Raw genomic sequence first — 27,680 nt, forward strand, 5'->3', positions numbered from 1 at the left:
AGGTAGCTGTTGTTAACCGGTTGTTGTTGTTGTTGTTTTTCGGGGAAAAGAAGCTCCACAGGTAGTCTACACCTGCTAAACAAGCCCGAAAATATCAAACGTAAGCACTAAACGTTAAGCCACTTTTGAATTAGTTTAATATGCTGTTTTTGTGTGACTGTCAGATCGGCTAGTTAGCTAGCTAGCGTTAGCATATTCAAGATGGACGTCACTTTGCTTTGAAAACACGTCTCCCTGTTAAAATAATCGCCTCAGTCATTTTTCCAAGTTTTGTAGGAAACACAGAAAACTTCACCAAACGTGTAACATTTATTGATCGTTTCACTCAAAAAGGATGTAACAAAGGATGGCTTTTGGCATAGTAATAACACTGTGTGTAAATTATGTAACTTAAGAGAAATAAATGACTTGAGCAATTCTTTGAACATGCCTTTGTGACTTAAGCAAGATATGGTGACACTTTATTTTGAAGGTGTCTACATAAGAGTCACACAAGCCTGTCAGAAACATGACATGACAAGTATCATGAGCATTGATGTTACTTCAAAGTGTCATTAATGTTCATGACACATCCCATGTCATGTTTATGACACGCTCATGTCACTCTTATGTAGACACCTTCAAAATAAAGTGTTACCATATCTTGTTTAAGTCACAAAGGCATGTTCAAAAAAAATCACATTTTATTTTGACTTAGGCATAATGAATCCACACTTGACATAGGCCATTATCTTAACCCTCCTGTTGTCCTCGGGTCGAGGAAGGAAGAAGAGGGAAGGACGCAAAGGGAAGTAAAAAAGGATGGAGGAAAGAAGGAAGGAAAGAAAGAAGGATGGAGTAAGGAAAGAAGAGAGGAGGAAAAGGAGAAAGAATGGAAAGGAGAGAGAAAGGAAGGAGGATGGAGGAAAGTAAGGGGAGGAGGAGAAGAAAGGAAGGAAAAAATAAAGAAGAAAGGAGGGAGGCAGGAAGGAAAGAGGGCAGAAAGGAGGGAGGAAGGAAAGAAAGAGGGCAGAAAGGAAGGAGGAAGGAAAGAAAGGAGGGAAGGAAAGGGGGGTGAGGGAAGGGAAGAAGGAAGGAGGATAGAGGAAGGGATGGAGGCGGGAGGGATGAAAGAAGGAAGGAAGGAGGAAAGGAGAGGAAATCAGGAGGAAGGAAAGAAGAGAGAAAGGAAAGGAGATAGCGGAAGGAGGAAAGAAAAGAAGGGAAGGAGGGAGGAAAGGAAGGAAAGAAAGAAAGGAGGGGCGAGGGAAGGAAATAAGGAAGGAGGATAGAGGAGGGAGGAAAGAAGGAAGGAGGAAAGAAGAGAGGAAGGCAGGAGGAGGGAGGAAAGAAGGAGTAGTCAAAACAGATTGGGTCAATTTGACCCGGAAGGACGACAGGAGGGTTAAAGGGGTAAAATCACATGATCTGATCAGCTGAGGATGTAGGTGATTTTACCATAGGTGACCAGCGTCATGAGGAGGTGATTTAGGCAAAAAAACCCAATTTGGACAAAAAATTACTGAGGCGATTATTTTAACAGGGTGACGATTTTAAATCTGTTCTTTTTGCATCGCTGTTACCTAAAACTAGTTTTGCTCTACAGGATGGACATGACGACGAGTTTGAAGTCTTTGTTGCTGGCTATCCAGAAGTACAGAGACGGCAGGACGGCTCCAAACGCAGCGCAGCTCCAGAAACAAGTGGAGGTGAGCTCTGATGTCCCTTCATGACAGCTTCACTTTGAGCTTGGTTTATGATTTGGGACACAAATATTGATTGAAATGGCTCAAGAAGGCTGGTTAATCAGAGGTTGAACAATGTGCATCCTCTTACAATTAATTGGCATCAAGGGTGTAAAGGAGGACATATTTAACTATTAAAGTCCAAATATTCACCAACAAATCACAGAAATAGAGAGGATATCAGAAGGATCTCATGACCCAAATTTGGACAACATCCTGAACGTTACTAGGATTATACGTTACTAGAACATATTATAATATCACAACATGCCCACAATACAGTTATTGTATTATACTCTGTACATTGCAAGACAAACACCACGATAACTAAATAAGAAAATAACCCCTTAAAAGGGAAGAAGAGATTATGTATTTATTCACTGTATACTGAATGCTCGTGGTTAGTTTCAGAGTTTATGGGGACACAAATGTTGGTTGAAATGGCTCAAAAAGCTGGTAAATCAGAGGTTTAACACTGTTTATCTTCTTACAATAAACTGGCATCCAGGGTGTTACAAATGGAGGACATATTTAACAAATTTACTCCAAACATACACCAACAGAATACAGAAATACATTGGATATCAAATCAAAATTACTTTATTTATCCCCGAGGGGAAATTCAGTTAGTCTGGTAGAATCTCTTGAAGAATGAGACAGCCTGATGGCTGTAGGAGCGAAGGATCTTTTGTAGAGGTTTTGTGTAGCGGATGATCTGGGTATTTCAGGATGGCCTGGAACATGTTGACATTGCATCTCTCCACCACCTCCTCCAGTGTGTCCAACCTGGCTCCAACCACAGAACCAGCTCTTTAGACCAGTCTGTCCAACCGCCTTCATCTCTGTGTGTGATGCTGCCTTCCCAGCAGACTGCAGCAATAAACAACACACTACCACCACAAACTGATAAAACATCTGCAGCATCTTACTACAGATGTCAAGAGATTTGAGCTTCCTGTATACACCTAGATATAACTCCTTCTGCAGGGTTCGTTCGGGTGCTTGAAATCCTTGAAAATGTTTGAATTTAAATGCTGTATTTTCAAGGTTTAAAAAATGCTTGGATTTTGGATTAAGTGCTTGTAAATGCTTGAAATTCTTAATGTATTTCTCTTGCAATCTGACTATATCCATCTATAGACTATAGATAATCACATGTTCAATGTAAAAAATAATGAGTAGCCTATCTGAAATGAAGACCGTTCCTCCTAAAAGTGTAATACCATCACTGTTGGTATGGTTCAGTGAAACCTCCCCCTTTTAGTATGCTCGTACGGAGTTGGGTAAAAGGGCATTTGTTTACTCTGCACCTTATGCTGGAATATGCGCCAGAAAGAATGGAAATTAACTGAATTTGTTTCTTTGAGCACTTTTAAATCCAAACTAAGAGTTATTGAGGCCAATTCCATAACATGCACTTGTTTCTCATGACTTGTTTAAGGTCTGTATGCTATGTAAATATGTAACTGTATGCTGTGTTTGCTGCCTCTTGGCCAGGGCTCCCTTGAAAAAGAGCTTCTTAATCTCAATGGGATATTCCCTGGTTAAATAAAGGTTAAAGAAAAAAAAAAGTACTCATCTAAAACATGCAACTTACAACAGGTGTAAGATACTGGAAATGCTTGAAAATGGACCTCGAAAGTCCTTGAAAAATGCTTGAATTTGACCACTGCTAAAGTGTACGAACCCTGCTTATAACTCAACGAGCTGAAACAGTGTGCAACAAAATGCAAAGAGTCATAGCTTTGCTCCCCTTTGACACAAATACTCTGACATGTGCCAAATGTTTTAAAGAGGAAACAACTATGCATCACTCAAATATTTTCAATCTGAATGAATTAAGTTTATGAACTGACTTTCTTCCCCTGCTCTTTGTGCTGTTTGTTACTTCCCCTTTTGAGTTTCCTCACTAACGGCACCAGTCTATTACTCCCCTGACAGCTCAAAAGAAGCTGATCTGCCGACACCCTCCAAAGTATTTCGTACCCTACCTCACTTAACTTGCACTACCTGGACCATAATACACAAATCAGTTCAGGGAAATGCTTTTACTGTTGTTTATTGCACTTCACATTTGTTTACTTAGTGTTCATGTTAATGCCTGGTACAACTAAAGGTACATTTGTTTGGACAAATATAATGATAACAACAAAAATAGCTCATAAGAGTTTCATTTGAGAGCTGATATCTAGACATTTTCCAGACAATCATATAGACTATTTTGGTTTTCTTGACAATGATTTTGGTTATTATCAAGAAAACCACGGAAAATGTCTAGATATTGGCTCTTAAATTACACTTATGAGCTATTTTTATTCTTATCATTATATTTGTCCAAACAAATGTACCTTTAGTTGTCCCAGACATTAAAATGAACAAGAAATTGAAGAAAAAGGGTGGTCTAATATTTTTTTGCATGGCTGTATATCTGTATTTGCACTACTAGTATTTACAATTGTCTATAATTGCACTACATGTTTGTCTTCTGTCTTGCTCTGTATGTGTATGCATATGGATACTGCAGTCTTACCACAAACGTTTCATCCTTTATCTACTGGCTTGACAGCTTCCAAATATAGAAATTGTCTTCACAACTTCCCTTTAGAGACTATTAAGGTTAAGCTTATGGGGTCAAGTGAGAATAGCCTTAATGGTTAACATCTTGGTAGAGCTGTTGTAGCTTCACTGAAAGTTGATGAAATGTTGCACGCCATCCCTTTGTACATGTAGACCAGCACAGCCAGAAGTGTACCAACATGTGCATGTTGTGTTTGTGTGTGTTTACAGGAGGTGTCGGGCCTTAAATGTGACCAGCTGCTGTCTTCAGGTCAGGTCCTGCCCCGGGAGTGTGTGACTGGGCTGGTGGAGTTGGCTGGAAACCCCAACACCAGCCCGACCCTGACGAGCTCCATCATCTCCCTTCTTGCAAAACTAGGTACAAACTGGATACATATATATCATCTTACATGCACCAAAACCCAAATACTCTGGTAGTTTTTCCTGGTGCAATCACCCAGGAACAAGAGGCAGTGTTGAATCATTTTTGCAAAGTCCCTCTGACACAAACAATAGACTTCAGTTTAGTGCTGGGCGATACAGCCAAAATGTTCTACCCTGACATGTAATTTTATATCTTGCAGTGTTTCCCCTGCATTCATTCGTATTCGAATTACGTGCGCCGCTGCTGAAATTTCACACGATCGTTAATATCAATGTGCCACTAATGATTTCTACTCGCACTGTGTGAGCACGACGTTATTTTTGACTTGTTTCGAGTCATCAACGAGCACATCAAATCCTGTTGTACCCTTTTAGGACATCAACGTAATGGTAACGTTCAAGCTTATACACGGTCTATATAGCGAGTAGCGCAGGTAACATAACGTAACGTAACAGTGTAGCTCCTTAGGGCAGTGAGCAGCAGTGTTGCCAACTTAGCGACTTTGACGCTATATTTAGCGACTTTTCAGACCCCCCCGAGTGACTATTTTTCAAAAAAGCTACTAGATACAAATGACAAATTTTGCAACTTTTTCTGGTGTCATTAGAGACCTTCGGAGACTCTTTCTTATTCTTCTTATCGATCCCTCGGCCCCTGCAGCTCGTTAAGAAGAGCCGCTGGCCCCTGCAGCTCGTTAAGAAGAGCCACCGGCCACCGCGGCTCATTAAGAAGAGTAAGAATGAGTCGAAGCGGCCCAGTCCTCCTGCAGCAGTCTCTCCCAGCTGGCTATGTTAACATGATGTTAACCCGTTAGCGTCCAGTCTGCAAATCACGCATGCGTGAAGTCGCTGGTTTACAGTCCGAGTCTGTTTTGGGTCCCTTTAGCTGGCCCCGAGGCCGGATTAAGGAGGAGGGTTGGGACTGTGACAGGAGACCGTGCACTTGCAGTTCTAAACATATTTAGGGTGTTTTTACTCACTTTTTGTCTTCCCCACAACGTTATTCCTCTCTCCTACAGCGTCCATTACAAGTACATGCACACTGTCAATTATGCAAATTAGGCGATGGCGTCATTTAGTGACTTTTTGGACAGCCAATAGCTACTTTCCTTACTGAGGAGTTGCCAACACTGCTCATGGCCACAGACACAGCAGCACCACCGCTGAAAAAAATTCTAGGGGAAACACTGTCTTGATAACGATATATATTTGGATATTGCATCATCTCACTGCTGCTGGTAAAACCATCAAGTCAGCTTTTTCCATAAAAGCATTGCTTTCAAGGTTTTACTGTAATTCTTATAACGTCAGCAGGAAAGGGAGAATATTAGAATACCAGTAAATACAGTGTCTTTGCATCATGAAGTATTCTGTGGGTGAGGTGACAGAAAAACAAGTTCCTTGTTTTATCTGTTTTATCTCTTAGAAAGACCACTTCTGTATTTTAATACCTGTGTGGAAATAGAGAAGAAACAAGTGGGTGTGTGACGACTCTTGAGGCAGAACTGAACTGCCAGCTCATTCAAAACAAAATCTACAGTAATGGAAAAAAAATATTAGACCATTGTTTTCTTCAATTTCTTGTTCATTTTGATAGTTGGTACAACTAAATGTACATTTGTTTTGACAAATATAATGATAACAACAAAATAGCTCATAAGAGTTTAATTTGTGAGCTGATATCTAGACATTTTCCATGGTTTTATTGGTAATGATTTTGGTTATCATCAAAGAACCATGGAAAACGTCTAGCTATCAGCTCTCAAATTAAACTCTTATCAGCTATTTTTGTTGTTATCATTATATTTGTCAAAACAAATGAACCTTTAGTTGTACCAACTATTAAAATGAACAAGAAATTGAATAAAACAAAGGGTGGTCTAATAATGTTTTCCATGACTGTATGTATCTTCTGCAAGATTAGAAACAGAAGTTCTTCTAATATAGCTTGTATTTCATGTTTATTTAATAAAAATAGAAACAGTACAACAATTCAAAGTATCACAGCATTTATAGCTGCTGCTAATTTACAATGTCTGTCACTAGAAGTGCCTTTTAATATAAGAAAAATAAGCCATGTTCACAGAATACAAGTTAAAATGAGAAGATGTTGTTCTTTCTGTGAACTGTACTCACATTGCATGCTTGGAAAACTTTTAATAAACCTTTTGTACCTCACGCGCACCAAACCACCTACACATGACCTTATGGTTTATTAGCTTTCAATAATTCCTAAAGTTAACATAAATAGAGCAGCCAAGTTCCGCTTTCTGCATGTTGGTTTCTCACAATTGCGATATTGTTTCCACCTGCCTTGAGAAAGTCATGCACGTCACACACCACAACTAGGAAGTGTTTGTCTTTGTAATTATCTGTGAGCCTCTGTAAAGCTTTTTCATTCTAATATTTAAAAATTCTCAATGTTGTAAATGTAATTAACTTTGATCTGTGCAAGGTTATAATAGTTTCGGATTTTTCATTAGTTTTAGTTTTAATTTTGTTGTGAATTTTTGTTTTGAAATTCAGTTAGTTTTAGTTAGTTTTAAGAGTGAGTTTTCTAGTTTTAGTTTAGTTTTTGAAAATGCTTAGTTTTAGTTTAGTTTTTATTAGTTTTAGTGTTAGTTTTAGTTTTTTTGTAATGGGCTATGTAATGGGTGCCAGATTCAAAGTGGTCATAATAAATTTTGCCTTTATTTCCTTTGGTTTATCATCTCAGCCCCAATAAGGTTATTAACTGTTTTGAATTTTGGTTGGAGTGTAGACATCCCAGTCTCAGTAAACATATTCACCATGTGTTGCATGTTGAAATAGAAAAACTGAATTATGAATGAAAAAATTTGACAAAAACAAAAACTAAGGGCATTTCCACTATAATTTTAGTTAGTTTTAGTTAGTTTTGTAACCACACAATACAGTTTCAGTTAGTTATCGTTTTTTTAAAAACTCTAGTTTTTATTTTTATTTCAGTTAACGAAAATGTTTTTTCAATTCTAGTTTTCGTTATTTCGTTAGTTTTCGTTAACTATAATAACCTTGGCTCTGTGTCTCAAACAGCTGCTCATGCTGTGTTAGGTCTTTGAATCTAAGGAGTTTTGGCGTGGAAAGTGTTTGAAAAGTCATTAAACTTGATGCTTAAGAAGGTGCATAAACCCTGTTTCTCTTTGTCCCCTGCTGTGCTCTCTGCTCTTCAGCCTGTGACGATGACAGTCAGGAGACTCTTCACAGCAGCTACAACCTCACCAGCACCCTGGCGTCTGTCATCCACTGCCACAGCGCCACACCTGGAGCGCCCCTGGTACTGCAGGTAAGACCTTCAGTACAGCTGATTTAATGTTTTTCACTTCATCGTCAGCACATTTTCAGACATTTTCAGCAAACATTTTATAACCTCTGTACCGTAAAATAAAAAATAAAAAAGCTTTGAGTAACAGATGATGTCGTCTCTAGATTAGAATTTGTAATATGTAGAGTTTTACAACCTTATTAGCAGAGTTTATTTGTTTATTTATGTAAGAATTAGAGGTGGGGGAAAAATCTATACAGCATAGTATCGCAATATTTTGCGTGGCAATATTTTATCGATTCATGGCCGCCAAGTGGGATATAGTATTTTTCATAGAGCTGCAACAATTATTCTATTAATCGAGCAATAATGGAATATTAAATTAATCGTCAACTATTTTCATAATTGAAAATATATAAAAAAATTTTGAGCAGTTTGAGTTTGAGTTTGAGCAGTTTTTTTAAAGACAATAAATCCGAATTCTCAGATTTCAGCTTCTTCAATGTGAATATTTCTGGTTTCTTTGTTCCTTTTATGACAATAAACTGAATATCATTTTTGGTTTGTGGACAAAACAAGAGATTTGAGGACAGATTTGAGGACGTCATCTTGTGGTTTGGGAAACACTGATTGATATTTTTCAACATTTTATTGACCAAACAATGAATCGATTCATCGTTTAAATAATCGACAGATTAATCGATAATGAAAATAATCGTTAGTTGCAGCCCTAATTTGTCAATGCTTTTTTTTTGTTTGTTTGTTTGTTTTTGGAGGCCGTAGCGGGCTCACTGTTAGGATTATACTGAATATGAAGATATTGGGATCATATGAAACTAGAAGATCTAAGGAATATATAGGCATTGTGTTGGAAAGTTGTCAAAATAAAAAGTTAGGCTTTTTTTAATGTTGCATTCAAGAAAATTGAGAGCAGTGAAGCTTTAAGCTTTTTAAAGTTTGATAAAATGCTGCAGTTGTTGTCGTCCAACATGTTTGATATCAGTTCAGTTCAGTTTGACTGAATACTTTGTTGGTCAGTCTGTGGGTTTGACTCTCATTGTGGAGAAATGAAAAGACTGAAGTGAGATGAATAGACTGAGAATTTTCTATTATTGGACAAAACAATTCTTGACTGAATTTAATTTTGTGGACACAAAATGCAGTTAAATCACAATATATTGTTTTGCGATACTCACCATATCACAGAAAGCGTCAGAAAGCTTAAAATCGCAATACTATTGTATCATGACTCAAGTTTCGGGATAAAATCATATCGTGGGGCCGATCCGCTGGTTCACACCTCTAGTAAGAATAACAGCAGGCAGGTAATGAGGCACATTTGAATGAAGGTACAGTTGGTCATTTTTGAGCCATTTTGAGAAAGAAAAAACTCTTTAGAGACCTTTGGGTGAATAATTAAGTAATAGATGATTTGTTGTCGTGTTGTCTCGTGTGTGTATCTTTCAGTGTTTGCAGGTGCTGCAGAAACTGACGTACAACACTCGCGTCTTCCAGTCGACAAACTACATCCACGAGCTCATCGCTTTTCTCATGACCAACATGTAAGAACCACACCTGTTATTTAATGAAGCTGAAGCATGTATATTTTTTTTAGCAGAGATAAAAACACTACAATAATACAAACGCCCAATACATTAGGCCTCTCAAACCAAACAAAAACTAAATCATAACACAGAATATGTTATCTGCCAGTATCTCAATATTTATACAAATATATTTTAGTTACATATTCAATCATTTAGGAGGTGTTTCATATTAATGTTAAATTTTTTCCCAGCACTTTTGGAACGTATACTACGTAGGAACTTTGAAATTCTCCATAACAGAAATGTCTTTGACACTTTCCAGCCACTCATCCTGTTTACATCGGGCCAATATCAGGTCACGAGGGAGGGGAATAATTAACGATGATCGATTAATGGTCGTTAAGAATTTGGATGGTCACGTGTGATTTTTAATCGATCTGTGAATTTTTTTAATTTTAAGGCAAGTCAAAGTCAAGTCAAAGTTTATTTATAGAGCACATTTAAAAACAACCTCAGTTGAACAAAGTGCTGTACAGTTGTACGATAAAACACACATATACACAAATATAGTAATAAATAAAAAAAACAATGAAAACTATAAAATAATACTAAAACAATAAAATAGTAATAAAAACTCCATTTAAAAACAGAGTTAGAGTTAAAAAGGAAATAAAATAATAAAAAGTAAACAATTAATTAATTCATTTTATCTCTGACTGTGTATCAGTATCACTGAACTGAAACACGCCGAGCGTTCAGTTCTGCGGCCGTACGTCAACAAGCCAATGAGCTGAGAATTAAGTTGGATAAAGCTAGTTTGCAAACTGAAAGTTGCAATAACAATTATAAAACACACAGAAATACAAGAGGATTAATTGGAGCAAAACTATCTTACTGTATCAAACCTTGGTAGCATGGATTACTGAGTTTAATTTGATCCAAAACTTACTTAAACACAAAACACATTTAAATATGCAGATTACTGTGAAAACTAACCTCATACTTCTTCGGGGGCTAAAACTCAAAACATTGAACTCCTTGACGTTATCTTTACGGTTTAATCTCACCTGAGTTAGTTTTACCATCAACAGGAAGCCTCTTATCATCCTTTCAAAATAAAAGCATCCGTTATCAAAACAGGCTTTTGCATAGTACCCATGAATAAGCCCATGTACTTATCACGACTTTCTATCTTGCTGCAAGTAAAAACCTCAGCCATGTCAACGTTTTCTCACCTCACAACGTCTTTAATGTTCCCCCAAAATATTTTTTCATGAATGCGTTGACATTTTCCCCGTATAGACTTATTTTTCTTGATCCCAGAAAACATGCAAGTGGTCAGCCTGCATGCTCCCACACTGCCTCCAACAGCAATGCCCTTTGCAGGGAAAGCAAGTTTACTTTTTTCTGCAAAGTATTTTGTGGTTATTTATTATTTACTTTGCATCCCACAGCCAGTCTCACAATGACGACCTGGTCATGCCGTGCCTCGGCCTCATGGCCAACCTGTGTCGAGACAACCACTCCGTGCAGAGCCACATCAAGTCTCTGGTGAGTCTGAATGAACACAGCAGATAACACAACATGTCTGTGTACAAACAGGAATGTTTCAATGGCATTTTAGATAAGATAAGAGATAAGATATGACTTTATTCATGCCGCAGTGGGGTAATTTAGTCGTCACAGCAGCTCAAGATACAGACACTTAAACTCAAACAGGCTGTTCAGCAGCTGATCAAAAGTTTAAGACCATAGCTTTAAAAAGTCAAAATCTGTGCAAAAATATGGCTTTCATGTCATTTTCTATCAGACATTCATACTGTTTGAATTTGAATGCAGTTTTCAATAAATTGCCCACTCTGTTTTTTTGTCTCTTGCTTCTGTTCATTCTTTTTGCACTTCAAAGCTCTACTTACAGCCTGGTTATGTTCCACCAACGGAAAAATGCAAATACTTGATATTTTTTCCCCGGTCGTAAGATTTTGATCAGGAGTGTAGATATAGAAGACAGAATAAAGAATATAAAAAAAAGACGTATACATAGATTCTGTACACATTATATACATACAATTCTGCTATTTGGCACTTATTATTATTTATATATATTTTTTGTGTTTGTTTGTTTCCTGAAAGTACTTTGCATTTTACAGATATTGCACATTGGAAAAAATATATTTTAGCATGTTAAATAGGTTATTTAACCTAGAAATAGGTTATTTAACCTATTTAACAGTTGCATGTAGGACTATATATATAAAAATATATTTTAGCATGTTAAATAGGTTATTTAACCTAGAAATAGGTTATTTAACCTATTTAACAGTTGCATGTAGGACTATATAGATTAGTAGATCAACAGAAGATTAACTGCGTACTATTTTACTAATTGATTAATTCATCTGATCTAAAATCTGTGTTTAAGAAGTCCTAAAATTTCTACTTTTTAAAAAAATGAGAAGTAATTTTGAGTGCAGCACTGCTATAATTGAATAAAAGAGCCCTTTTTATAGTAATTGTCCATCTATGGTTCTTTTTTATAATGATTAATATACACATCTAATATAAAAGTATAAAGAGAACAAAACTTTAAAAAATGAGCACAAAATGTGGGGAAAAACTAAATAAATGGTGTTAAAGAGTTTCAGTTTCACTCAACGTCACAATACTGAGAACTATTTATGATTCCGGACATTTTCTTTCAAGTTTTTCTCTGTAATTCCCCCGTATATATATATTAATTTGCATGTTCTTACTGTAAAAAAAAAAAAAAAATATGATGCCAGTATGACAGATTATTATCTTCAGGCATCTCGACTGTAATTGCAGCATTTTTTTTTAACTTTCCAGCCAGGGCTTGAATAGAGCTTCAGCTTTTAGCATGTTCTTTTTATTAACGTAACAGTTAATTTATTTACTTTTTTGTCCACGTTTCTTCTGATATTTGTTTTAATTGAACCTCTGCTCCTTTCCAAAGGTCCAGAGTGCTTCAGCTTTTAATTCTCAAGTTTTTTGTTTCTTGTGTTATCTGCCTAAACACTAAACATTAAAGTTTATGAGTGAGTTAAAAAGTCAGAGAACGATGTTTTCAAACCGAACCTGTCTGGCCTGTTTAATCCTCTGGGGTCTGCGAAAAAAAAAAACAAGTTCATGTGGAGCGCTGTTGTCAACTTCACTCCAAATTACAGACTTGAAACTTTCATCAATTTTTTGTTTGATGCTCCTCGGTCATGTAAAACCAAAGATATAATAGTTTAAATCTGATAATCAGCTAACGCTGTTCCTATAAATATACATGTTTTTATGGGAATTTCTTGTATATAGTTGTATTATATTTGAATTTCATCTTTATATGTTCATGTTTGCAACCTATGTTTTACATTTATAGGTCCAAAACAGTTCATTGAGCATATTTTATTTTATTTATTTATTTATTTATTTTTTAATTAGTTTATTTAAAAAGGGGACAGTGCAATTTATTATTTTTATGATTTTATATTTTAATTGTTTTTTTTATTAATTATTATTATTTTTAATTGTTGTAATTATTTTTTATTTTAATTTTCTATTATTATTTGTATTATTTTAGTATGGCCTCGAATGTTCCCGTGAAGTGACAGTTAGACATCACAGTGCTCAGAATTATCTTTATTATTGCTCATCATTTTTTAACACATAAACCACAGAGGTCCTGGAGTCCCTGCTGGTGAATATATTATTTTTTTAAAAAGGGGACAGTGCAATTTCATAAAACACATGATTACACATGGTTAAAAAAGCCAGAGTTAGCCAGAAGGCTAGTTTTCATCTGTAGTCACCTGGCCATGATGTAAAAAAGCAGAGAATTATGAAACAAAAAACAAACATGTACACTATACAAAATACATATACAAACACTTACGATACAATTAAGAAAAAAATACAACATCACGTACAACATCACAACATAAGATTTTATCATAACATCAAAACAACACAACAGGCTTATCTTTTAGTGTTAGCAGCTGTAGGTGTTGATAAGGTTTTAGGAAGCTGCCTAGCAACACCCTAGAAACCACAAGGAATGCCGCTGAAACACAATAACACACACAGCATGACAAAGGCATGCACAATGTGAATGTTTCACTGATTCAAGCACTCAAATTTTATTCTGAAAATTTACCCTTTTCTGTCTTTAATCATTTTTGTCTTGACATTTCTGATGTTTAAATGTAATGGATTTGACAAAATGTCAGAAATTTAAATCTTTTTTTAAGCTTAAAAGACAAATGTTTGGATACAAAACAGATTAATTTAGTGCTGAGTTCAGCGAAGAGGAATATGTTCCTCCTTGTCAATCTGAAACAGACAGTAGTGACAAATAATCAAAATCATTATCAAGAAAACCATAGAAAATGTCTAGATATCAGCTCTTAAATTAAACTCTTATGAGCTATTTTTGTTGTTATTATTATATTTGTCAAAACAAATGTAGCTTTAGTTTTACCAGGCATTACAATGAACAATTAATTGATGAAAACAAGGTTGGTCTAATAATATTTTCCATGACTGTGTATAAATTAATCATCTATGTGAAATGTGTAACAGTCACTAGTGGTGATTTGTGGTAAATTAAACCCACTAAATTTGAGAATTTTTGATACTGAAGTAAAAGAAATCGACCAATAATTGTGATATAAAATTACGCCTCTATTTCTTTAAAAAAAAACTGCGTTGCCATCGGTAACCTCCCAGTCAGGAGGTTTTTGAGCTCCTCACAAGGTAGCAAAAACACATGTGTGTGTGTGTATTCTTGCAGGACAGGGTGAAGTCTTTCTACCGAACTCTGATCAACTTTCTGGCTCACAACAGTCTGACTGTGGTGGTTTTCACGCTGTCCATCCTGGCCAGCCTCACACTGAATGAGAAGGTTGGAGAGAAGGTAGGTGGGAATCACTCGCTGCATTTACATCATTATTCAACCCATATTTTCCATTTTCCAACAGTTATTACTTAGGTTACATTTTACCCTGTTTGACCTGCATGTTCATGTGACTTGTGAGAAAAACTCTTTTTTTTTAGTACGTGTTTTCTTCCTCACAAAAATGATTAAAGTTTTTTATATTTTTTTATTCCTTCTGTTAGTTCCTGTTTTCATTTATAACAATAAACTAGTTCCGCTTATCTATCTTCTCTGTTTGTGTGTTTTTTTTCTGCAGCTTTTTGATGCAAAAAACATCCACCAGACTTTCCAGCTCGTGTTCAACATCATCGTGAATGGCGACGGGACGCTGACACGAAAATACACTGTTGACCTTTTGGTTGACTTGTTGAAGAACCCCAAGATAGCAGATTACCTCACCAGGTACACACACACACACACACACACACACACACACACAGACACACACACGCCAGGGTCCGTACAAATGACTGAAAATTAAGTTTGGAAAATGCTTAATTTTAACTGTTATGTTTTTGAAGTTAGGGACTAACTGAATTTGAATATAATCCTTAAAAAATGCCTAATTTGAAGCACAATTTGGTGTGTTTTCCTTTGATCCACACAATCACTCGTAATTATGATCAAAACAATCAAAGTTGAAAACTTCTGGTAAAAGAAACAGTGCCAATATGAACAAACTTTATGTAATGCAATTGCATTTATAGTAGCAGTTTAAATGTGACAATAAAGGATTTGAGAGGCTGAAACTGCTTGGAAAGTGCTTGAATTTTATATAATAAAGCTGGATTAACCTTGTTACATGCACGCTCTATTTAACCTCCCTGTTTACTTTTTTCTGTTTCATTTCTCCTTCTCCAGGTATGAGCATTTCTCAGCATGTGTGTCTCAAGTTTTAGGGCTGCTGCGATCAAAAGACCCCGACTCTGCAGCAAAGGTGAGACAGGAGATCATTTCTGCACATGTTGCACATTTTTCTGCATAACTAGAAAAGCATCGTTGGTTTATAAGATCAGCTGTTTGGTCTATATTGTGTCACAGAATGGTGATAATTATTCCTCTATTTCTTATCGATCTGCAGGTGTTGGAGCTTCTCCTGGCGATGTGCAGCGTCTCAGGGCTGCGTTCGCTGCTGTGTCAGGTGGTCTTCAGTCCAGCGGGACCCAAACTGAGAGCAGCAGGCCGGAGGCACGGCGCCGGGCTGGACGGACGCAAAGCAGAGCCGGGGCTCGCCCTGGTTCAGTGGCTGAGCTCGCCTGTGGAGGGCGCCGAGTCCTGCTCACTCCAGGCCCTGCAGCTGCTGAATGAGCTGCTGGAGGTAACACACACACACACACACACACACACACACACACACAGGCCTACACACACACACCTTCACACACACAATCACACACACAATCACACACACACACACACACACACACACACACACTCACACACACACACCTACACACCTTCACACACACAATCACCTACACACACACATACACACAGGCCCACACACCTACGCACACACACCTAAACACACACACATATACACAGGTCTACACATCCTCACACACACACACACACACACACACACACACACACACACCTGCACCTACACACACACACACACACACACACACTCACACACACACACACCTACACACCTTCACACACACAATCACCTACACACACACATACACACAGGCCCACACACCTACGCACACACACCTAAACACACACACATATACACAGGTCTACACATCCTCACACACACACACACACACACACACACACACACACACCTGCACCTACACACACACACACACACACACACACACACACCTGCACCTACACACACACACACACACACACACCTTCTCATGCACACACACCTTCACACACACACACACACACACACACACACACACACACCTACGCACACACACACACACCTTCACACCTTTTCAACACAACATTCTCAAAACATTCTCTCTCTCTTTTTGTTTATTCTCCAACCCCAAGAAGCTCTACTCCATCTTTACAAACCTCCTGGTCCCTCCAACTCCCCCTCCTACCTCCTCCCTCCTACCAACCCACTTTGTCAACCATTTCCTGAAGAAGATTGAGGACATACGCTCGTCATTTACCCATCCAGTCTCACAACCTGCCTCTCCTCCCTCCCCATCAGTGTCTCCCTCCCTCTCAGCATTCACTCCACTGTCTCCTCCTCAAGTGCTCAGCCTTGTAACCTCTGCCCGTCCTACCACTTGTCAGCTGGATCCTATTCCCTCCCACCTGTTTCAGTCTATTGCTCCTGATCTCCTCCCGTTCCTCTCCCATCTTGTCAACACTTCCTTGACTACTGGCTGCTTTCCTAACTCTCTGAAGGAAGCGAGGGTGAATCCTCTCCTAAAGAGATCCACCCTCGACCCATCCTTAGTGGACAATTACAGACCCGTCTCTCTCCTGCCGTTCCTCTCCAAAACTCTGGAACGGGCTATCTTCAATCAGCTGTCCTCCTATCTGCATGGGAACAACCTCCTTGACCCTCACCAGTCTGGTTTCAAGAAGGGCCACTCAACAGAGACTGCCCTTCTCGCTGTGACTGAACAGCTTCACAAGGCGAAGGCGGCCTCTCTCTCATCTGTTGTGGTTCTACTGGACCTTTCTGCAGCTTTTGACACTGTGGATCACCAGATCCTCATCTCCACCCTTCATCACCTGGGAGTATCTGGCTCCGCCCTCTCTCTGCTCAAATCCTATCTCAAGGACCGCACCTTCCGTGTAACTTGGAGGGGTTCTGTTTCAGAACCCTGTCTACTCACCACCGGGGTCCCTCAAGGCTCGGTCCTTGGTCCGCTCCTCTTCTCGATTTACACCAACTCCCTTGGCTCCCTCATCCACTCGCATGGCTTCTCCTATCATAGCTATGCCGACGACACCCAGCTAATCTTCTCATTTCCCCAGTCTGAAACACGTGCAGCAGCACGTATCTCTGCATGTCTGGCCGACATCTCCCAGTGGATGTCCTCGCACCACCTCAAACTCAACCTGGGAAAGACTGAGCTACTTTACCTCCCAGGGAAAGGCTCTCCCACCACTGACTTCCACATCACTGTCCAGGACACAGTGGTTGCCTCCACAGAAACCGCCAAAAACCTTGGCGTAACTCTTGACAACCAACTGTCCCTCTCAACAAACATCACCGCCACCACCAGATCTTGCAGATTCTTGCTGCATAACATCAGGAGAATCCGCCCGTTTCTCACCCAGAAGGCAGCTCAGGTCCTGGTCCAGGCACTGGTCATCTCACGCCTGGACTACTGCAACTCCCTCATGGCAGGTCTGCCTGCCAAAGCCATCCGACCTCTACAACTCATCCAGAATGCAGCTGCTCGATTGGTCTTCAATCTTCCCAAATTTTCACACACAACACCTCTCCTCCGCTCCCTCCACTGGCTACCAGTGGCTGCGCGGATACGCTTCAAGACTCTAGCTCTGGCGTACTCTGCTGCTAACGGTTCAGGTCCTACTTACATCCAGGACCTTGTCAAACTCTACACCCCTGCCCGTCCTCTCCGCTCTGCATCAGCCAAACAGCTAGCGACTCCCACCTTGCGTGGGTCAACTCGCCTCAAAACCTCTTCCAGACTTTTCTCTGTCTTGGCTCCCAAATGGTGGAACAAGCTCCCCACCGACATCAGGACCTCAGACAGCCTGTACATCTTCCGCCGCAGGCTGAAGACCTATCTCTTCCAACAATACCTCGGTTAAGTCATGGTCACCTAACAGATATATATATATTAAAAAAAAAAAAAAAAAAAAAAAATGTCTTCTTCTTTTCTCTTCTTTTCTTCTTTAACATATAGCACTCCTTAGCAATGACAGTTAGCTCTTAAAGTTATGTACTTACTCGATTCCTATGGTCTATGTCTAGTACCATCAGGTTGAATGCACTTATTGTAAGTCGCTTTGGACAAAAGCGTCTGCTAAATGACATGTAATGTAATGTAATGTAATGTAATTGCATTTTTAAAAGTTTATTTCCCAGCACTAGATAATTGAGGCTGTACATGTAGCTACATAAATAAATCTATATGTATCATGTCTCTCTTCCTCATGTTTCTCCTCTCTCTCGGTCCAGGAGGCGTTGGGAGCAGAGAGCGTGTCTGAATCTGTCCTGAGCTTCGTAGAAATGTTGCTTCCCGTTGTTTTGGGGTTACTGAAGGGCCTCGATCCTGCTCAGGGAGACGCTCACCTGAGGAAACACTGCCACCGCATCACACACGTCACCAGCCTGCTGCTCAATATCCTTCACTGACTGAGCCTGAGCTTCGTCTTCAAATAGTAATTTCCGAAAACCAGAAAACTTGTAATGCAAAAAAATATGGTGTTAATGTAAATAACAAAGTGGGGAAGTTTCATACTGAGATCTATGAGTTTAGAAAATGACCCTATTCACCTTAACTGGTCCACTCCTGTGTACCGAGGACTCGGCCAGGTCTCTGGTGTCCCGGCAGGTGAGCGCTCCGCTCTGCCTCTCGCAGGTTGAATCTCTCCTCTCGTCTTGTCACAACATCAGCCCCCTCAGCTGCCACCCGCCAGGCTGCGACGACGACCTCAGGTGAGTCAATACTCACAGCTACAATTCATTACCTGATGCAGAAGAATGGCATTTAATAATCAATATTTATGTTTAGAAACTGAGAGGGTAAATGAATGTGGATCCAATATGAATCACTGTTAGGTTGAATTTCTTATTGATTATTAATTTCTCTCTCTCTCTCTCTCTCTCTCTCTCTCTCTCTCTATATATATATATATATATATATATATATATATATACTTTTAATTTTGATGATTATAACTGACAACTAATGAAAATCCCAAATTCAGTATCTCAGGACTTCAAGTTAATTAATTTGTACCCAGAGGTAGATTTTGTTTGCAGTATAGAGTCCTCATACACACACACACAAAAGAGGCACATATCACAGATCATTCAATTTAAGACAGTGGGAGTTAAGAAATGGCAAATTAAATAAAAATTTAATAAAATGGAATTAAAAAAGTTAAAAGTTCTTACAGGTCCAAACTATACTTAGATATTGATGTGAACTAAAATACGAATAGCAAGAAAAGAAGACAGAAAAATCAAATAAAACTAGTTTAGGTTGTAAAAACGTAGATAAAGGTTAAAATGTATACCGTATATAGAAATAGTAAATAAATACATAAAAACAACAATAAATAGACATCTGTGCAAAGCATAGCTATGACTTGTTCCTCAGTGTAATGGCTGCAGGGACAAAATGGTCCAATGGTCCAAACGTATCAATGTGTGTTTTGTGTTTCAGTCAGGTGTGTGCAGACGCTCTGCTGAAGACTCTGGAGTTGATGAGTAAACTGAGACAGCAGGTGAAGGACATGGAGACGAGCTTCTACAGGATGTTACAGGTACACACCGTCTCATAATCACCTGTTTCTGTCTCTCCTCCTCTTTGTTTCCTCTGTGACCTGTTGTTCTCTGTGTTTGTGTTTCAGGACCAGAGGATAGTGACGCCGCTCTCTCTGGCCCTGACGTCCCACCACAGAGAGCGCGTGCAGACTGGACTCTCTCTGCTGTTTGAGGCCACTCCTCTCCCAGACTTCCCCTCTCTGGTGTGAGTCCATCGCTATGGAAACACGTTTACCTGCCCCTTTAAAACCATCTCACTGCTCACCTGTTGCATCATGATAATTTAAATTATTTTAATTTTTTTTATTATTTTGATCATTTTCATTAAAAAAATATATATTATTTTAAATTTGGCAACCGTTTAATAACTTAGATTGCATCATAACATAATTTAAATTATTTTTAGGATTTTATATTTTAATTATTTTTTTATTAATTATTATTTTTAATTGTTGTAATTATTTTTTATTTTATTTTTCTATAATTATTTGTATTATTTTAGCATGGCCCTCGAATGTTCCCGTGAAGTGACAGTTAGACATCACAGTGCTCAGAATTATCTTTATTATTGCTCATTATTTTTTAACACATAAACCACAGAGGTCCTGGAGTCCCTGCTGGTGAATATATTAGTAAAATATTTCCACTCTTCACTAATCAAACTGTATTTTTTCTAAAGTCTGGGTGAGAGTATGGCCGCCAACAACGCCTACCGCCAGAGAGAGGCTGAGCTGTCCGTCAAACGTGTCGCCGTGCAGGAAGTCCCGCCTTCCAGCATCCTGGACTCTTCCAGCCGGAGCGTTCACAATCTGGTGGAGAAGATACAGAACGGCTTGGAGGTAAAAGAGTGTTTGTGTTGGAAAAAATACTGCCAAGTTAGATTGTAAATACATAATTTCATTTGATTTTTATAGAACTTTTTATCAGTTTGATTGTTTTAGTCTTACGAATATCTTTTCTGTTCTATTTCTTTCTATTTGGTATTTTTAGCTTCTTCTATTGTTGCACTTACTGGTACTTTAAATGCAACTACAGTTAACTTTTTAACAAAATTTTGTTTTGTTTTTTCACTGATGTGTGCTTGTTGTTTGCAGCTGCAGGAGCAGGTTAAAGACTCCCACGTGTCCGAGATCATCGATGTTTATGAACAGAAGCTCTCAGCGTTTGCAGTAAGTACATTTAAATACGAAGATATAGAAGAACTTACTGTGACAAATACTGCAGTGTGTTAAATTATTAAGCTTATTATCAGTTTATTGTTTATGGCTCTATCTGTCTTTCTGTTTAAAGCTGCTGTTGTATTTTATTTTATTGCATTGAGAAGTTTATCTTTGTGTCCCCGTTAGTCGAAGGAGAGTCGTCTGGAGGACTTGTTGGAGGCGAAGGCTCTCGCTCTTTCTCAGGCCGACCGTCTCATCGCTCAGTATCGCTTCCAACGAGCTCAAGCAGAGGCAGAGGTAACACACACACACACACACACACACACACACACACAGAGCTACAGAAATATGGCTGAAGTTGCACCTTTTATTTAAATTTGTTTAACACAAGGGTGCAGGTAACAAACATCAGACTTAAGGACTTTAGGACAATTTATTTCAGTCACTTGTCGAGCACAAACTTTTTACTGTCATCAGCCTCATAAATCTGAGAAGTTGCTACTTTTTTTGTGTTTCATGTGATTAAATGTCTTTGAGGTTCTTGACCCGGAAAAACACAACAAAAAAAAAACCATCATCTTTGACTTTAGAAAGGTGAAAATAGCAATTTAGCTTAGTTTTTTAATACTGGATCATCCAAATAGAAATAATAGTTAATAGTAAAATCTTAATCTCTGCTGGTGAATATTCTTTGTGAAATGTTTCAGCTCTCCACTAATCAAACCATTGATTGCTGTGAGTATGAATGAATTCTGTAAACTTAATTTTTCATGACAGCTTTGAGAGTCTAGAAAGTTTTATTTTAGGGACCTTGAAAAGTTTTTACTCTTAATAACTGTACAAACCCTGAGTCAATCAGCCACCTCATCCACATCAGGACATTTGTTTTGCTATCCATCGGGCTTAATCCTATTTATTCTTACGTTTCTTCCATGTTTTTTCCGGTCGACTACTCCTCTGAGTTTTGGGCGCACATACATTAAAAAGGTATCAAATCGACCGGCTCGGCCATGAAAAGTGTGCTATGACTTTTCTAAGGGTTTCGACAAACAGTTTTCAAATTATTCTGCAAAAACACATTCAAAAAATCCCCCCAATGTTACCTAATGAAGAGGCTAGAGTTGATGACATCATAGCTAGAGTGCAGAGGGAGAGAAAACTTTGTCAAAAAATGCATTTGAAACCTGCGCTTGAGACCTATACTAATAATTTATACATGGAGATGTAGGAAAATTTGTCTTCTCACTCACATTGGTCTGCTAAAGCCGTCAGAGTTATAGTTTGGGTGTAGGTTGCATAGATGCGCCACCAAAACGCACCCACAGCAGCATAGACTGCCATGTTAAAAAACAATTTCTTCAATTTTCTTCACACATATGTTGACGTTCAGGAAGAACTCAGGATGTTCAAAGTGAAGTCGGTTTACTGATTGGAGCTATGGTTTTGTCAAAAATGCTTTCTGTTTGAGGGGAACTTTCACCTGTTTTTCTCTCTCTCTCAGTTGCGTCAAAAGTCACCGAAACAGCTGCAGTTGATTGCTCTGCTCACAGGCCAGAGTCAAGCACACTCAAAATTTCTTAAAAAATGTTGTGGATTTGTTTGTTTCCCTGCAGGCCTGTAAGCTGGGCAGCCTGCTGAAGGAGGCAGAGCGCCGGCGTGAGGAGCTGCAGAGCGAGCTGAGCAGCCAGGTGCTGGAGGTGGAGCGCTCCAAGGCCGACATGGAGGAGCTGCTGCAGCACAACGCCCGGCTGCAGCAGGACTCTGAGGAGCACCAGGCGCTCAAAGGAGCCTACAACAGCCTGCTCAACAGGTCGGAGAAACACACAACACATTCTTAAACATTTAACACCAACGGGAGCTTGTCTACCTTTAAATGCTGATATAATTGCTGTAGCGGCACTCTGTTTGGTCTTCTTCTTAACTGCACCACTTCTAGAGTCAGTCGACAAAAACACTCTTTTTCCACGCGAGCGACTAGACATGACAACTTCTTTGTCTTTTAAAATGTTAAATCAAAAACAACAAAGTAAATTACAAGCCTGACGCTCGGTCAAAAGACTGTGTTGCTTCCACCATGTTGACTCTAAATGAACCCTAAGATACACAGTCAGTTACCATAGTTACCACTATATAGTGACATCACAATGTAAAATTTAAAGCATAGAAACATTTTTAACCCTTTAAACATTACTAATTGTATATTTTAAACTAACATACTCTAAGTATTGCATGAATTACAGTGAAATTATCATCATTCTGTTTTTTAACTTAAATTATTATTGCTGAACTGGCCCTTATTGGCCCTTACAATCGCAACCAAATAAGACAGAGCAATAATTATTTTTGCATATAAACTGGAGGTTTATATTTGTATAGGCTCTATATATCACGCATGCATCTAACAGGTTGATCCGTTGTTGTTTTAGGTTCAATGAGAGCGAGCGGTTGCTGAAGGAGCTGCAGGCGGCTCACACCTCGCTCACCAAACAGATCGACTCTCTGAGGAAGAACCACGAGGCTCTGCAGCTGCAGCACGAAAAGTAACACACATCTGCACCTTTGCATGTTTACAGAAATACTGCACAGGGCTGGTTAACCACTTGGTGTTCTAGGTCCTTTTTTTTAGATAGAAGTGGTGACAGCTTTCATCTGAAAGCTGTGAAGCTGAGGTTTCATTTGAGATGAAGCTCAGCACTGTGTGTGAGACAATAAGTTGTTCTGGTCACAATTATCTAATTATATTCATGTTATGAATTAGTTATTTATTTATGTAAACCTATTCCGGTGTATAAAGGGTCATAACATTAGTGTTCGCTTTCTGAAGTCCATTACATGTTCAACTATGTCCCACAAGTTGTTGCAGCAATTTTTGTGTTGATACCATTTGCTACACACATTTGATGCTGAATAATGCAATTTTTTTCATACCGAGAATAGATAAAAATGGTCACAAGACTGAATATAGAATATAACATCAATATATCAAGACAACAATTGGAACAACATAGAAGAATCCATCCTGAGATTGGTTCAAAAACTGGTGCTTTTGTAGATTTCTGCATTTTCAGCGATTAGATGACGAGCACTTCTGTTCTTCAAACTGTTGATAAACCTTATTGTCAATATAGGAAAGCTGCATATCCTCTGAATGCTCTAGGTCTCTAGTTTATGGTTATAAAGTTTCATGAGGCTGTGATTATCCTAGAGGTCACAGCAGCTCATTTCATACACTGAGGTCCAGACTCAAGAAACGCCCTCACTGCTACACACTCCGAAAGGAAAAAAAAACGGCAGAAATTCCAGCAGGCCTTCTGAATAATAAGTAGTTAATATAAGTAAATATATATCATCAAACTAAAAATCAAAATGTCCTAATATATACATTTTCCTTAGTAATTTCTACATAATTGGACAATGCTTTATTCTCTGATCTTTGCATGTGGAAGCAAAGATAGAGCAAACCATGGAAGCAATCTTTTGCTAACATGGAATATTCAAACCTAGGCCTCGGCGTGCCATTTTTATTTTTTATTTTTTTGTACAGCGTCCTTGGGTGCTTTGAAAGGCGCTTTAAATATAATGCATTATTATTATTATTTCATGCAGACTATTTACTTAATTAACACATTAGAATATGCCCTATCTTGCTATATGTTGTTTTTGAGGTATGAAAATATCAGATTTTGGTCTTGTTTCCCAGCCTAAATACTGCAAGAAGCAAACCTTTCACTTTTCAGTCACCAGTTAAAATCAAAGCTTCAGGAAGCAGCGTTCTCTAACTTTTTGTCTGTGTGTTTTGTCAGGATGGCGTCGGTGCTGGAGGAGAGAGACGAGGAGATCAGATCCCTCCATTCAGACGTCCAGCAGAAAAACAGCGACATCGCAGGTTGGTTTAGCATCAGCAGCAGCTTGTTAAACCTTTGTTTAACAAGCTCATGGTGTTTTGTGGGATTTCTTTGCTTCTTAATGTGTCTGAGAGCATCAAAGCAAAAGGTTAAAAGCTACTTTGAAGAATTGAAAAAAGAAAACGTACTCTGGTAGGCTGGACACGATAGTTCGCAAAAACTATAATGTCCATTTTTGTTTATCGAACGATAAGTCGACATATTGAATCTCGTGACAGGCATATATTCTGGTTTGTTTAACAGTTTTTTGTTTAAGATAAAATTCCAATGTAGAAAATATCATAAAAATAAAGAAAAACCATTGCATGAGACGGTGTGTCGAGACTTTTGACTGGTACTGTAAGTGTGCACAGTTGTCTTTAATTAGAGCTGCTGGGATTCATTCAGTGTGTTGGTTCATTTTTCATCTCCTGTCTCCTGAAATTGCGTAAACAGACTTTAAGTTTGCTGAAAGGAAACGCTTATTGAATCTCCTGTTTGCTGGATGTGGTTTCAGGTTAGCAGTGTTCCAGTGATTTTACATTTATTTCCAGGAATATATCACTCTTTTCTCAGGACTTCTCTTATAAATAAAATAATAGAGCATATAATGATTATTTGAACTTTCTGATGTTTTTCTTCCATAGTCATCAGTTTATTTCAGCAGTATAACGGTAGAAATGGACAAAGACAGTGGATTTACACTGTCTCAGCCTATTAACACAAAAAAATGTCCTGTCTAGTTCCTCTTTTTTTTTTGTTGTTGCAATTTGCAAAAAAAGCCCTGGGTTCCTGCAGGTAGAAATGTCCAGGAAACAGGAGCAGGTTTTGGGAATAAATGCTTCTCCTCGTGGTCCTCCTTCAGGTCTTCGTGGTGAGCTGCAGGCCGAGGAGGAGAAAGTGCAGGAGAAGGATCAGGAGAAGAGAGATCTGGAGGAGACGGTGGATGTTTTGAGGAAGGAGCTGAACAAGACGGAGCAGGCCAGGAAGGACGCCAGCATCAAGGTGACGAGGAGGAGAAAAAACTCTGCACAATGCATTTTTATTAAGAAACAAGAGACACGCACTGAATTTACCAAGCTACCCACCCCACTCCGAAACGTTCCTACCTGTCTGTATCAGTCCCGACCCCACATGATCGCTCCGTATGCGCACGCCGAACTAAATACTATCAACCTGTACCGGCCGAACATAATCTATTTGATCAAATAATCATCTAGTGATATTCTCAATAACTTTAAATGATTCCTTGACCCAGAAAATGTCGATTTTCACACCAAGATTGACCTTCTAAGTGCCTTGGAAGATACAGGTGCATCTCAATAAATTAGAATATCATAGGAAAGTTTATTCATGTCAGTAATTAAATTTGAAAAGTGGAAATAACACATTAAATAGATCCATTACACACAGAATGAAACATTCCATGTCTTAATTTATTTAATTTCTTCTAATTATAATGATGATGGTTTACATTTAATGAAGACCTAAAAATTCAGTGTCTCAATTTTTTTTTAATATCACCACATGCTCTCCATCACCATAAGTTCAATTTTTAAAGCGAGATGGCAGCCATATAAAGTCTATGAGAACCAATATACTGTATTTTCCAAGCCACTTAGAAGGTCAATCTTTGTGTCAAAATTAAACATTTTCTGGGTCAATGAATCATTTAAATATATTGAGAATATCACCAGATGATTATTTGATCAAATAGATATGTTCATTTTGTGATTTTATATTAATATATGTCCGACCGCTTAGGAACTGAGTTGGAAATTACATAAATACATGGCCAAAATGAACATATCTGTTTGATCAAATAATCCTCTAGTGATATTCTCAACAGCTTTAAATGATTCTTTGACCCAGAAAATGTAGATTTTAACACCAAGATTGACCTTCTAAGTGGCTCGGAAGATATATTGGTTCTCATAGACTTTATATGGCTGATGCCGATCCGCCATCTTGACAAAGTGGCTCCCATCAAGAATTGAAACCTATAATGATGGAGAGCATGTGGAAAAAATTTGGTGCTTTTGTCCGACTTGTCCCCTTTCTCCTCAAATCTGGTTCAAAGCCGCCTGACTATAATGTTTGTTATTAAATTAAATATGAAGTCGTTCACCTCGGTGGGTATAAATCATGTCTGTAAATCCTTTTTTCCCGGATGTGTGCCGCCCTGCAGGCGTCGTCTCTGGAGCTGCAGAAGAGCACGCTGGAGACGAAGCTGAAGCAGAAGGAGGACGAGCTGAGCAAACACTCGTCCATGATCGCCATGATCCACAGCCTGAGCAGCGGCAAGATGAAGAACGACGTCAACCTGTCGCTGTGACGACGATAAGATGAGGGACGGGAGAATGATAGGTTTTTAAAACACTCTATGAACTCTGATTTTTAAACCTACTGGCTTTTTTAAACCTAATTAAACTTAATGAATTATACTAAACTATTATTTTTAAAGCTGTTTTCAAATCTTTGTATGTATTTTTATTGTTGAATAAATGATTAATCTGTCGTACTGGATTCGTAAATCCAGATAAAAACTTTTTATTTTTTATTGTGTGTTGGATCATGTCAAGGGGCATATATTAATATAAAAAAAATAATTTGTGTAGGTTACATGCTTACGGAAGAGGATGGGCCAAAATAATGAAAAAATTATGTGAGGAGGAAATTTCTTTTCATCATGCAGTTTGAGAAAAAAGTTTAGAGAAACATTGTTTTAGAGAAACGTCTCGACTAGGGATGGGA

The 27,680-nt window shown here is 38.4% G+C and overlaps 1 protein-coding gene across 2 annotated transcripts; it reads left to right on the plus strand.

The window, feature by feature from the left end:
• cip2a (cellular inhibitor of PP2A) lies at window positions 1–27,472 on the plus strand. Of its 2 annotated transcripts, none has more exons than XM_059327420.1 (22): window positions 1–100; window positions 1,586–1,688; window positions 4,512–4,659; window positions 7,856–7,968; window positions 9,415–9,509; window positions 10,949–11,045; window positions 14,290–14,412; window positions 14,690–14,835; window positions 15,295–15,370; window positions 15,515–15,751; window positions 18,569–18,731; window positions 18,901–19,048; window positions 19,782–19,881; window positions 19,969–20,087; window positions 20,562–20,721; window positions 20,977–21,051; window positions 21,229–21,339; window positions 22,656–22,852; window positions 23,469–23,582; window positions 24,846–24,928; window positions 25,792–25,931; window positions 27,115–27,472. In XM_059327420.1, the coding sequence occupies exons 2-22, from the start codon at window positions 1,587–1,589 to the stop codon at window positions 27,259–27,261; spliced, it is 2,694 nt and encodes an 897-aa protein (XP_059183403.1). In that variant the 5' UTR covers window positions 1–100; window position 1,586; the 3' UTR covers window positions 27,262–27,472. The 2 variants fall into 2 exon arrangements, with proteins under 2 accessions (XP_059183403.1, XP_059183404.1); XM_059327421.1 differs by having other exon boundaries at window positions 18,572–18,731.
• Window positions 27,473–27,680: the final 208 nt, after the last annotated feature.

The sequence above is a fragment of the Centropristis striata genome, chromosome 23 (assembly GCF_030273125.1).
Source record: "Centropristis striata isolate RG_2023a ecotype Rhode Island chromosome 23, C.striata_1.0, whole genome shotgun sequence".
NCBI lineage: Eukaryota > Metazoa > Chordata > Actinopteri > Perciformes > Serranidae > Centropristis > Centropristis striata.